We start from the raw sequence: 14050 nt of genomic DNA on the forward strand, positions 1-14050 counted from the left end.
CCGTCCCTATCCATCCATCCCCCCAGGGCACAGCGGCCCGTTGGCTGCCGTCCCTATCCTTCCATCCTCCCAGGGCACAGCGGCCCGTTGGCTGCCGTCCCTTACCGTCTATCCTCTTCGGGTACAGCGGCCCGTTGGCTGCCGTCCATCCTGTCTATCCTTCCTCTTCCTACTATACTGGAGCGGAACCGAGGCCGTAAGGCCAATACAAAATTACCTCGAAGTGGTGTCATCAGAGTAGAGAGCGACCTTCACGCCGTCAGAAGCATCAGGAGGTGCTGTCCACGCCAGCTAAGGCACAAAGAAGGAAGAAGAGGAACTTCGACTTGCCTCCTTTCCCCGCCCACATTACGACTGAGCTAAGTCGTCCAGGAGCAACACCTGGGTATCAATCACCTACCTCTGAAGGTACTCAGGGTGTACGTGATAAAATATTGGGAAAACTACTCATTTATAAAGATAAGGAAACTGTTTTACACCATTATCAATGGCAGGTTTTACGCCATTATAAATATCTAGTTGTTATACTTTAAGTAGTAGATGTTTTATTAAATTTTCTCACAATAATCACAGTATCGATTAGAAATTGATGTCATTAATCTAGAAGAATAATGATTTCGTCTGCAAACTTGACCAATAATACAAAGCTATGAATACACGTAGTGAATTGGGATAACTACTTTGCTCAAGCAATAAAGTAGCACTTTACGCTCTTAATACAAAATAGCTATTGCGATTTTTATGACACTATCAATCCTTGGTACAACACTGAGTTTTGGTGTAACAACCAAATCTAATTGTCATTTATATGACCGTCAGCTTACGCAATGAAGCGCTAGTACTACAGCGCTTGGAACCTTACTGCTTTCATTTGACTGGAATTATTTTTTAGGTAGTTTTTTCAATTCCCAATGGAACTCACAGTTTAATTATCCTTGTAAAAGCAATATTAGACTGTTTCCATAACTTTCATCAACTCTGTATATTTTTATGTGACTTATCATTGTGGGTTAAATGGAAGAGGGGGCTTCTATTGCCTCAATTTCGCCCACATCACTTTTATTGTAAAGTGTAAATAAAAGTCATTTATCTATCTATCTATCTATCTATCTATATTCTGCTACTCAATGTTTAGGTTTACAGTTTGTTAGATATATTGATGATGGGGAACAACCAAAGCTAGTATCTTAAATTGTTTTAATAAATAAATTAGTGGTTTTGATAATATCAAATTGTTTTATTCAATATGGATATCCACCACAAAATGAACTTTTCAACACAGAAAGATAATAGAATAATATTCTACTATATAGTAGACTTCCTAAAGAGTAGTCACTGTAGTTGACTATAGTGTACTAGAGACCAACAATATAGTTCAATTACTAAAAATATAGTAGAATATTACTCTACTACATTCACACAATCAGCTATATTCACTTAACAATGGTGAGGAATTGATTCAAAAAATAAAGTTAAATTAGGGCCAAAATCACCAATATGAAAAAATGTCCAGTCAAATAATTTTAGAATGAAGCTTGAGAGATGAAAATATATACCAATTGTGGCGAAACAAGTGGCAAACAAGCAAACCTACTTTTGTCCGTATTTATATGAAATTCTTAATAACGTTCTTAGACAAGCACGCAGTAGTTGCCTAGCAACCAATAATAAAAACAATCAGAATGATGGTTCGACTATCCCGATTGGTTCCCAAAACGTGTTATGCTAAAAACGTTCTTAAAAATCGTTTATAAATAAGGCTTCAAGTCATAAGATTATACCATTTTCACTCAGAGCCTCCTACTCTTTAGGAAATCTATGGCTAAAAATAACGAAATTTCTTAGAATGTTGGTGTTAGTTAATGTATTAAAAATTTAATTTAATCGGAGAAGAGGGAAATAAAATTGAAAAATTATTTGAAAAACAAAAAGGACAAGATGAAATTTGTATATTGGTAGAGTTATCACTAAAAGAAATACTTTCGTTAAGTATAGTACAGTTGGAAACCTAAGATATCCCACAGTAGTAAGGCTAAGAAGGTGTTGGAGTGAAAACAGCTTACCAAAAAATTGAGAGATCAGACGTTTCGATAACGATTTCATCAAGATAATCGACCATTTTTGTATGAAACATGATAGTATCAAGAAGTGAGGCCAAATCTTTATTGTTCTTCAGTGATATTGGGGATTTACTGACTGATGTATAAGCCTGCAAGCGGAACCAGTCCAATCTCAAAGCTCGGAAATCGAATAAATCATTGTCTTCAACTGTAATAAATCAGAAATTGAAATAATCATTTAGAATAATGTAAGAAATTCTATTTCGAATTCCTCTACAAAAATGAAATACGTTTTACAATTCAGCAAATATTTATTGTTTACACCTTTGATCATGACTTCATCTCGTATCGTCTTGAACTGAACGGTTTATTTATTTGTTCATGGTATTACTTTGAATGATTTCAGATGTTCTTGTTAACATGTGTATGTAATCAAGGCGAATCTTTTATTTAATAAAATTCCCTACAATACTATCGAAATTCAATGGAATATCTATTCTATACATCTATATCTATAATATAGTAAAGGAAATGATATAATATCGGCTTATACATGTACGGAATAGAGAATACACGAATTACGACATCATCACGTCTGAACTACAGAACTGATTAACTTGAAATTTTGCATTTTGATTCTTCATTTATCGAGGCTGATTATAGGCCTGTTTTAAATTCTTCAAGATTTCAATACTTCATTTTTTTAGTTTGTTTAGTTTTTAATTAGGCCCTTGCGGAGCACCGGTTACCTGCTAGTATATTATAAAGTTTTGAGATAAGTAGACCTAAGGATTTTCAACAAAGAATCACAATCTAACAGATCGGATAATTATTTTAATAGCGAAATAAATGATTATTCAAAAAAATCTCAGGCCTGTTCCGATTCAAAGATGCAAACAATCTTCGAGAGGCAGTAAAAAATGGTCAATTTATTTTAATCGTAGCTCATTCCGGATCAATCATTATCTCAAATGATTTTCAGCTCAGAGAGATGTCTTCATTATTAAAATCATACTTGTTAGCATACACTTTACATTAGTAATAATATTAAAAAAACTGTTGTCTTACCGTGAAAACTCCAGATTCTATGGAACTATAGATAGTAAAGAACTAAGAACATGCTTGAAAATTATGTACATGATTTTTTAATTAACCTTCATTTATACTTAAGTTCTTTTATAGGATTAATAGAGTGGAATGAATTATTGAAGGACATTTTACATTCCTATTATGGAAGAATATAACTCATAGTTTATAAAATTCTGGTTGATTAGTTTAATTTTCTTAATGTATGAATTATTCTATTTATTTTGTTGTTACTTTGTTTTGTTCACAACGTGATTTAAGTGATAGAGTGCACATTGATGGCCAAACTTCTTCACCTCATCAACTAATTTACACTGTATTATTTATTTAATTGCATCTGTAATGTCGAGGTTGAGTGGTAGAGAGTTAATAAACCTATTGAGTGACATTCATGACGATATAATATATAATGAATGATGCAATTAAAATAACCATGCTGATATGATATTTTCTCGATAAATACAAGCAAGAAAATTACAGAATACAGGCCATCCTGTATTTAATACAGGATACAATATAACCTGTCAATCGCAGTTACTAACTCAATAATATTTAAAGATAAGGAAAAATATATGAATTCTGCTAGTAATTCAGTTGGACTACACTGCATTAGAAAGTGATTCTAATACACTGTTTTATCTGTAATGAAGTGGGATTTTTTAGCCCCAGCTTGGTGTTGGATTTTTCATTCAATTGAATTGGTCATTTATTGAACAGTGTGGGAGCTAGGAGAAATAAATGTCTTCGCCCTATCACCGTTTCTCTTCGTATTTGCTCTACCATTCCAGATAACACCCTCATGGTTGAAAACTATTCTTTCACAACATGAAGAGAATTGCGCCCTTTATGTAATGCTAAGTTTTTAATTAATTCTATGCATTGATTCACTCACCTTGTTTGACAGACAGATTTGAAATACCCTTATAGATTGATGACAAGATTATATTCTCATCTTCTGGACATACGGCCATGTTGGGCATCATTTTATTTAAAGCTATTGCATCAAATCCCGACAAGTATTGCACGTAATATCGCTGAATTACTTGGCTGTACTTTCTCACAAGAACTGAAAAAATTTAATTCATTTATTTATGATATTAAATTGCAACGAAATTTGAAATAACAATTGATATAATTTTAATTCATTGGAATATCACTTTGTATTCATTAATATGTAAAGCTAACTAACTACTTTTCTTATTACATGTTGCTTGTGAAAATAGATAACTGGCTAGATCATCTCTTACACAGATTGATATTTTGTTATTACCACTAGAAACGTTACTCCGTATAACAAGTTACTATTGTTCTCTTGTATAAGCGCAAGTATTGCAGAATTCGAAAACATCATTTTTGGTATAATGAATAACTTATTATTATGAAGTTAATTCATTAACAAACAAACCCATGTCTACCTCTTAATTCCTCCATGTGGAAAAGCAATTCAGGCAACTGCCTATCGACAAGATCCTCTGCTATTTTGCCTTTGTTTTTTTGTTGAGGTGGATTGTCATTGTGCCTCAACAGCCAATATACTTCATCCTTGGCGAAGCTGAGTCCAATGAATATCAATAAAGCTTTGGGCCCAAGAAGCCCTGGTTGATCAGTGAAGATCAAGCCCATCTCTTTCAAAGCAGTTCTGAGGAATTTCCTTCTCTCCCGGTGTCTGTATGTCCTGATAAAGAAATGAGAAAATCTATTGGTTTAGCTGTCAAACAGTTGTTTAATTTATGTAGATGCACACAAAATATAAGACAGTACAACATTTATAAACGTCACTTGAACACAGAGGCGTATCAAGGGTGGCGTAAATATGGGGATGAAAACGAATTCAAAAGGCATTGCCCGATTCACAGTTCTGCAAAAACTGTTGTTTTTTTTTTTTTGTATTTCTTGGCACTAAATTTTTCAATAATATTCTTATTGAAATTGAAAGGATACAGAATCGGCTTGTTTTTAAAACAACAATTTATAGATGGCTTAGAGGTCTTATGCCTGAATATTTAGAGACTTTATTTAATGTAATTTCGTGGTTTAAATATTGTGACTTTGGTGGTATGCAATTCGCACAAGGAAAATGAGCTGTTATTAGAAAGTGCGCTAGGTGAGTGAGTGTGCTGAGAGTGATTGGTTTATAATCTTTTCTTTCCTTCTTCTTTTTCTTTTCTCCACTTCTTCAAGAATTAAAAATAAATTTTAGTGAATTCATTCCTGCTTGCAAACGTGAAGTATTGTTATACTTTCAGCAAGTAATATTTTTTATTCCTTGCAATTCACAACTTTTTCTGATATAACATACATTTAATCATCATCATCCATTGTTTAATTATTACTTGATATATTTTTCATTCATTATTTTTACTTTCCTCGCCCTATTACCATAGGTAAGGAAAGTATTGCTTTCCGATAAAATTAAGGTACCCCAATTTTTAAATTTCTATACGTTTCAAGGTCCCCTGAGTCCAAGAAAGTGGTTTTCGGGTATTGGTGTGTGTGTGTGTGTGGTGTGTGTGTGGTGTTGTGTGTGTGTGTGTGTGTGTGTGGTGTGTGGTGTGTGGTGTGTGTGTGTGTGTGTGTGTGTGTGTGTGTGGTGTGTGTGTGTGTGTGTGTGTGTGTGTGTGGTGTGTGGTGTGTGTGTGTGTGTGTGTGTGTGTGTGTGTGTGGTGTGTGGTGTGTGTGTGTTGTGTGTGTGGTGTGTGTGTGGTGTGTGTGTGTGTGTGTGTGTGTGTGTGTGTGTGTGTGTGGTGTGGTGTGTGTGGTGTGTGGTGTGTGTGGTGTGTGTGTGTGTGGTGTGTGGTGTGTGTGTGTGTGTGTGTGTGTGTGGTGTGTGTGTGTGTGTGTGTGGTGTGTGTGTGTGTGTGTGTGTGTGTGTGTGTGTGGTGTGGTGTGTGTGTGTGTGGGTGTGTGTGTGTGTGTGTGTGTGGTGTGTGTGTGGTGTGTGTGTGTGTGGTGTGGTGTGTGTGGTGTGTGTGTGTGTGGTGTGTGTGTGTGTGTGGTGGTGTGTGTGGTGTGTGTGTGTGTGTGTGTGTGTGTGTGTGTGTGTGTGTGTGTGTGTGTGTGTGTGTGTGTGTGTGTGTGTGTGTGTGTGTGGTGTGTGTGTGGTGTGTGTGTGTGTGTGTGTGTGTGTGTGTGGTGTGTGTGGTGTGTGTGTGTGTGTGTGTGGTGTGTGTGTGGTGTGTGTGTGTGTGTGTGTGTGGTGTGTGTGTGTGTGGTGTGTGTGTGTTGTGTGTGTGTGTGTGGTGTGTGTGGTGTGTGTGTGTGTGTGTGTGTGTGTGGTGTGGTGTGTGTGTGTGTGTGTGGGTGTGTGTGGTGTGTTGTGTGTGTGTGTGTGTGTGTGTTGGAACAAGGTATAATACGGGGAGACAATCAAGTATACACAGCACATTAAGGGGAGGTTTGTACACTACGGGGAGACCCCGTATTGTCACTGCTCAATTTTTGTAAAAATCACTTCTACATGCTTAAAAACATGTAAAAACGTATTAAAAAAAATCTCCCCATTTTGTTAGTACTCTACCTAATTGGGATACACTCCAGTTTCCAAAATTGCCACCACGTTGTGCTACGATTGCTGATATACACTCACACAAAACTCATCTACCGATTGAGCATACAATGCGGGGTACTTGCATATCCCTGCAAATCTCCATTGTCTCATCCACTTGAAGTAACTGGTTTTGCTATGGCATTTGCCGTTAATTCATGATTCAGCAGCTTATTTTCTGTTTCGTTCAGACTCATGGATTCACAGCTTAGCAAATTCATAGTTAATTTTTCTGTTCATTCACTTGAAACATGAGAAGGGAGCGAGGATACATGTTTGCAGAATGTATTGTACTTCTGATCTTTCAGTTATTTGGTACAAGTAGTCTGTAAATGATTCTTCATGAAAAAATACCCTCCACTAACCTCACAGTCTTAAAAAATACCTGTTATTTTTCCACATAACTCAAAAACCATTCATTCATAGTGAAAAAATCCAGAAACGTTTCCAAGAGCACAAAACCCTCTTCAATCCAACACCAAATCAGCTTCATCACAATCAATGGTGACTGAGACATGATTCTTGAAAACACAATTTCCCGAGAATTTCCTGCATTGAATCTGGTCTATTGCTAGAATGATGCGATTGGGAGGTTTGATTCAAGAATAGCACGTCAGTAAGTTTATATTCTCGAGCAGGCTTCACTGAGAATTCACTTACTGATTTACAGAAAAGTAAAAAGTTGGTAACCTAACATTGTATCTCAAGACAGGATAGCCTGTGATAAAATGAAATTTGTCTCTTTGTTTCTCTCCATATTGCCAATATTCTGTGTCAATATCCTTGAGAAAACTGTCTTGTGAACCTTAGATTAAATACGGTATTTTAATTGTGTACGGCATGCTCACTTCGTGTGAAAAGACGTTGTTCCAGAGAAAAGATTTAGTAATCATACCCCGCTCAAAAAAAGGAAAACTTTTGTAGACCATAACACACAAGAAATTAATTGGGAGAGAGTAATTGAACTTGGTATAGAGTGGTTCGAAAGTTGTCCCACCATAATTGTCAAAAACAGTGACTTATATACAGAGCGGTCGCTTGGGTGAGGCGACCGAGGTGGTCGCCTTGGGCGCCGAGGCCTGGTGGGCGCCTCGGCGTCATAAAAAACTGAATTTTTGCCCAATTTTAGATTTGAACAGCTTGTGGAAGTGAATGATCTCCAATCTTCTTCTAAATAATAAATATACTGTTCACTGGTTGTTCGTCTGACGCCTGCGTGAAATATGAGTGGACATAGTTGATTGCGCGGAGTACATTGTGTTGTGTTTTGAGTGTAAGAAAGCGCCTGGCGCCTTTCATAATATATTATCTGCATATCAATGTAAAATAATAAGTAGCAGATTACTATAGTATTTGTTGTCTAAATCAATTTCTTTGGAAACTGGAGCATGTGATGTTTGCTGATCTCATGTTCATGTATGGTACTCAAGCAGAGGTACCAGAAAATTCTCCGAATTTGAGAATAGGCTATTGTTTTCTCCTTCTGAACATTTTCATCCCCTCCAATTCTCTCATAGCGAGCGAAGTGTTTGGTATAATTTGAAAAGTTCAACAGCAAAGACATGTTCACAAACTTGTGGGTTGCAGAATTTAATTTCCTAACAATTCCCGTGGCTAGTGCAGTGGCTAATGCAGAACGTAGTTTTTTTAGCAAAGTAAAACCTATAAAAATGTATTTGCGCTCTACAAAGGTAAATGAAAAGCTCAATTCACTCACGATACTCTCGATTGAAAATGAAATTGCAAAGAAACTGGACTTTGGAGAAAATTTGAAATCGTTTGTTTATGCCAAATCAAGGAGAATACATTTTTGTGATTAAGTTTTGAGTTTTAATGTACAGTCCCTATACAGGCAAGACAATTAATAACCATCCTAATATTACAGTGTCAGAGACGCAAGACTTCCGACTGTATATAAATAATTAGTTTGTTTCACTTCGTATATTGCGATTGTAAATATAACAAGTGGCGAGTGGGAGATCCGTGATGCTATTAAGCTGGACAAAATTGAATTAAAAATGAAAAGAATGAAGCTACACTGTGCACTCCATAGCTATTTGCACGATAAGTATACATCTCAAGAGCTCAACCCAAATGAAATGGATTACCGAATAACAACAATAAAGAGGAAGCCGGAGATTCGCTGCTGTACTGAAGACCGTTGCTGTCCTGTCACAGTTATTTCGTAAGTCAAACGAAATCAAAATCATTCATTGTCCTAATGTCGTTACAAAAATACAATTTGTTTAAGAACGTCAAGTATCAGTATCAGTATCAGTTCAGACGCCGAACGGAGCGGCTGTGTTTTTTCGTTCTCCGATTTATCAACGTTTATCTGTGCGACTGTTCAAACCAGTGCTTCTCGATACAATAATAGTGCTTATAACCTACAAACTACAGCAAACTGGTAAATTCTATTTTATTTTCTATTAGGAATTTTCGTTTTCAAGCATCCAAAGTTCCTTCCTATCAAATTCCTATCCTATCCAGGGGCTTCCCTACCCTAATAAGTCTCGGTCGCCCTCTTGACGTACCCTCTTCCCTGTTCTTTCATTCTTCAATAGTAATAATTCAATTATAGAATAAACAATAAATAATTAAATAATAATGAAATAAACGCTATGCAAAAGTGTGATTGCAACTGTAACAGAGCATTTAATTCAAAAACTATACTAATTTGTTCTGAGTGTAAACTTCATTTCCACTATCTGTGCGCTAATTTTACAGAGATTAATTTCAAGAAATTATCTAAAGAATCCACAAGGAAGTGGCGTCGCAATACATGCAAGAGTACAAATAAAAACTTAATAAACATGCAAAACAACCAAGTATCATTAAGCAAAGAACTTATTGCTGAACTAAAGAAGGAAATAAGAGATACCATAACGGAAGAAATGAAAGAGATGAAAGCGGAAATTAAAAAAACAAATGATAACGTTTCTGACCTAAGAAATTCTGTAAAATTTTCTCTGACAAAATCGATGAATATAATGAAATAATTGAAAAATATAGATTGGATCACTCTAACCTGGAAAAGGAAAATGAAACTTTGAAAACAAAATTGTTCCAGATGGAAAAAGATCTAACAGAGCTACAGCAATATGGAAGACTAAAAAACTTGGAAATACATGGAATCCCAGTAACAAAGAATGAAAATATTGATGAAATAATCAAAGCAACGGCAAGAGTTCTCAAAATAAATAATAATGATGGAAATCTCGGAATTGAGGCTGCGCATAGAATTCCTATCAAGAATGGAAAAAAGGTTCCTCCTATTATTGTTGCATTTTCGTCAAGAAAAATCAGAGAAAATTGGCTAACAAATTTCAAAGCATACCAAAAAGAAAAGAGTAATAACAATCCCTATGGATTGCGTAGCACACACATTCATAAAAACCTTGTAGATGGACCGGTATTTATTAATGAAAATTTAACTCCTCACACAAGGCACCTATTCAATGAAACAAAGGTGAATGCGAAGAAAAACAACTATAAGGTTCATCTGGATAAGGAACGGGGAGATATTCGTCAGAAAAGATGAGGCCTCGCGGACGATTTGCATATTCGACACCCACACACTGAAGAAGTTAACAATAGCCGACAACAATGACGGACCGGAGGACAAGCAGGAGCAGCATCCCTGGATAAGAGTGGTATCTATACTGTTATTTAATATATATTATGGACTTGCACTCATTCATAGAGAACGAAAATGAACTTTCAACTTTGATTGATAATTATTTTGTTTAAATCCTTCTGGAAAATTAATCACAAAAAAAATGTCTTTTTATTCAATTTTATATTTTGCTTTGCTGCTTCTTTTTTTTACAGTAATTTTATTATTTTATTACCATATTACTTTCTGTTGTTACATTATAATTTTTCATAGGCATGATTTCTCATGAATTAGATTATTATAATCACATTGAGCATTATGAAACGTTGGAAATAGATGACTTCTTTGATTTACAAGCATTAACTAATTGTAATATAGGCCTAAATGACAGTATTAATATTCTGCACATGAATATAAGGAGTATGCGGAAAAATTTTGAACAATTTTCTTGTTACTTGAATGAATCAAAAATTAAATATCAAATAATATTATTGTCCGAAACTTGGATCATGGATGAGTGTGATAGTAAGATTTATGAATTGAATGGTTATAGTAGGATTGATAAAAAGGCAAGATATTCGAGAAGCGATGGTCTTTGTATGTTCATAGATAACTCTATCAAGTACGATGAGATAACAGCTACGATTGACGAAGCGAATTCTATTATTGTTAATTGTGTCATTGCAAGTAGAAAATTCATAATTGTAGGACTCTATAGATCCCCATCGTTAAAAATAAATGAGTTTATCAATGGTCTGGACTCATGCTTAGATAATTTATACATTGATTGCTGTAAGATTATAATTGGCGACATAAACATTGATCTACTTGGTAGAGACCGATTGATAGATGAATACCTATATAATCTTCAATTAAAAGGATATAAATCTTTTATTAATAAGCCTACAAGGATACAAAACAATTCCAGTAGTTGCCTAGATCATATATTCTTTAAAGACTATAAAATCAAAAAATGAAGTAAAAGGAATTATTTGGAAAACTGCAATAACTAACCATTTTAGTACATCACTCCACATCTCACACAATAATAATAAAAATAGTAATAATAACAGAAACCCCATTGGGGTTGAACATAGTTTGATAAAAGTGGATGACATTGGTTTAAACTCTGATTTTGAAAATGAAAACTGGAATTACATCTTCAATGAAAATCATAATATTGATCACACTGTTGAATTGTTTTCAAAAACATTCACAGAACTTCTTAATAAAAGAACCACTATAATAAAGTTATCCCACAAAAACAAACCAATAAAGAAATGGATTACTCAAAGTATCATACATGCAATGAGGAACCGAGATAAATTACACAAACAATATTAACAAAGCAACCATTCAACATAGAATTAAAAGAAAGATATAGAAAATACCGTAATACTCTTAGTAACATAATTAAAAAAGAAAAGATTAAATATTACAATGATAAACTGGAACAAAATAAAAATAATCCAAGAAAAACGTGGGAGTGCATAAACGAGCTGCTAGATAAAAAGAGGACATATAAGGAACCATCAATTGATGTAGATCTACTAAATTATCATTTTGCAAACGTGGGTAAAACTTATGCTGATAAACTACTTGAAAATGATAGTCGAAGTCACGATAATGATATGAATATAGTGTTTAACAATCCTCCAGTTTATAGTTTTTTTATTCAGCCGACTGATGAACAGGAAATCATAAGCACGATTTTCAATCTAAAAAGCAGTTCATCACCAGGACATGATAAAATATCATCGTTATGTCTTAAAAAGGTAGCTCTTAGCATTTCTAAACCTCCAACTAGTTTAATGAATAGATGTATATCCGAAAGTTATTTTCCAAAACAATTCAAATTAGCAGTAATAAAGCTATTACATAAAGGTGGAGACCCAAATGATCCCAGTAATTATCGTCCAATAAGTCTTCTTTCGAATCTTTCTAAAATATTGGAGAAGATAATAAAAGCTAGGTTAACGAGTTTTCTAGACAAAAACAATTTTATAAATAAAAACCAGTTTGGTTTCCAAAGTAACAAATCCACAACTGATGCAATCTTAAAGTTAACAAAAATGGTTGATAACACATTCAATGATAACAAAAAAGTCTGGCAGTCTTTTTAGACCTGGCTAAAGCCTTTGACACAGTGCCCCATGAACTCATGTTGGAGAAATTGATGATGTGTGGAGTTAGAGGCAGTGCTCTCAAGTTGTTTGATAGTTACCTTGCTAATAGAAGCCAGATCCTCACACTCAACAATGAAACAAATATCCAAAATCTTGGGAACTATGGACTACCTCAAGGAACGGTTTTGTCTCCTCTCCTATTTCTGATATATGTCAGTGATTTGCTCAATCTAAATATTCCCAACTGCAACATTGTCTCATTTGCTGATGATACAGCTCTGCTGTTCCATGGTAGAAATTGGGATGATGTTTTTAAATCAGCTAATTCTGGACTAAAGGAAATTTATACATGGTTGAAGAGTCACATTTTAACTTTAAACTACAAGAAAACTAAATTCATCACATTTTCTCCCAATGAATCTGGACAACCACACCCAAATTTTAAACTCAAATTACATTCAACTGAAGACAGACACGAACCTCTAAACTGCATGTGTCCAGAAATAGAAGTAGTGAAATCAATAAAATATATTGGTGTTATGTTGGATAATCATTTAAAATGGACAGCACATACAGTATATCTATGCTCCAGGTTGAAATACCTTATACATACTTTTTACAAAATTAATCAGTTAACAAACCATAAGGAATCGTAAGGAATATCTACTTAGCATATGCACATGTTCTATTCACATATTGTTTGGAGGTGTGGGGTGGCGCATATGATACTCATTTAAAGAAAGTTTTCATTTTGCAGAAATTTTTAGACAAAGCAGCCTTGGGCAAACCAAGGATCTATCCTAGTAGGGACGTTTTCCAAGAAATGAATGTTCTCACCATAAGACAGCAATATATAAAAAACTTAATCCTTTCTATTAATAAAACTAAACATTTACCAACAATCCGTGCTCTCAATTACAACACTCGTCCATCGATTACAATGAAATTCATGGTCAGATTCTCCAGACTTTCAGTAAGTAGAAGACAGTATGAACACAACTGCAATATGCTGATTAATTACCTTAAACTTATTCACCCATAAAATAAACAAAAAACTTACAAAAGATATTGATGAATGGGTAAAAGCTAAAATATTTTTCAAAATAGACTTTTAATCATAAAATTACACATAATAGATTGATTTGGTGAATACCTAAAATAAAATTGTGATTTTGTGAATTTCAACAAAGTTCTTTTTTTGTGTTCCAATAAAGAAGAAAAAATAAGAAAAAATCTTTCAATGATTTGAACTGAACTCATTGCTAGCGATCAGACACATGTCTCTGCTAGCAATTACTGCCGGTAAAATGAGTACAACTGGGATTTCAGTTATGTTATATGTAATTTATTTTTATTATTTCTAGAATAGAGCATATTCTGAATTTCTGTATGATGTACCCAATTATTATGCGAATTTGTAATTGTAAAAATCTTGTATATATGGCAAATAAATTGAATTGAAAAATTGAATTGAAAGTACAATTACAAGATCAATATAAAACATAGAAATTACTATAGTAACTGAATTGAAAACAATAAATCTTTCTGTACGTCCATGGAACTGTTATGACAGTAAACTTGAGGATTTAACTGTTTTAACAGAAAATGCTGTGTAAAC

General features: G+C 34.3%; 1 protein-coding gene across 4 annotated transcripts in view; it reads right to left on the reverse strand.

Annotated features, from left to right (window-relative positions):
- LOC111050597 (membrane-associated protein Hem) overlaps window positions 1–14050 on the reverse strand; it is a 110600-nt gene that overhangs the window by 26947 nt on the left and 69603 nt on the right. For all 4 annotated transcript variants that reach the window (XM_039441612.1, XM_039441613.1, XM_039441614.1 and 1 more), the window contains exons 8-10: window positions 4562–4821; window positions 4039–4212; window positions 2064–2268 (exon numbers count right to left, since the gene is read on the reverse strand). In XM_039441612.1, the coding sequence (XP_039297546.1) occupies window positions 2064–2268; window positions 4039–4212; window positions 4562–4821 (639 nt within the window). The remainder of the gene's footprint in view (window positions 1–2063; window positions 2269–4038; window positions 4213–4561; window positions 4822–14050) is intronic.

This window comes from Nilaparvata lugens, chromosome X (genome assembly GCF_014356525.2).
Source record: "Nilaparvata lugens isolate BPH chromosome X, ASM1435652v1, whole genome shotgun sequence".
NCBI lineage: Eukaryota > Metazoa > Arthropoda > Insecta > Hemiptera > Delphacidae > Nilaparvata > Nilaparvata lugens.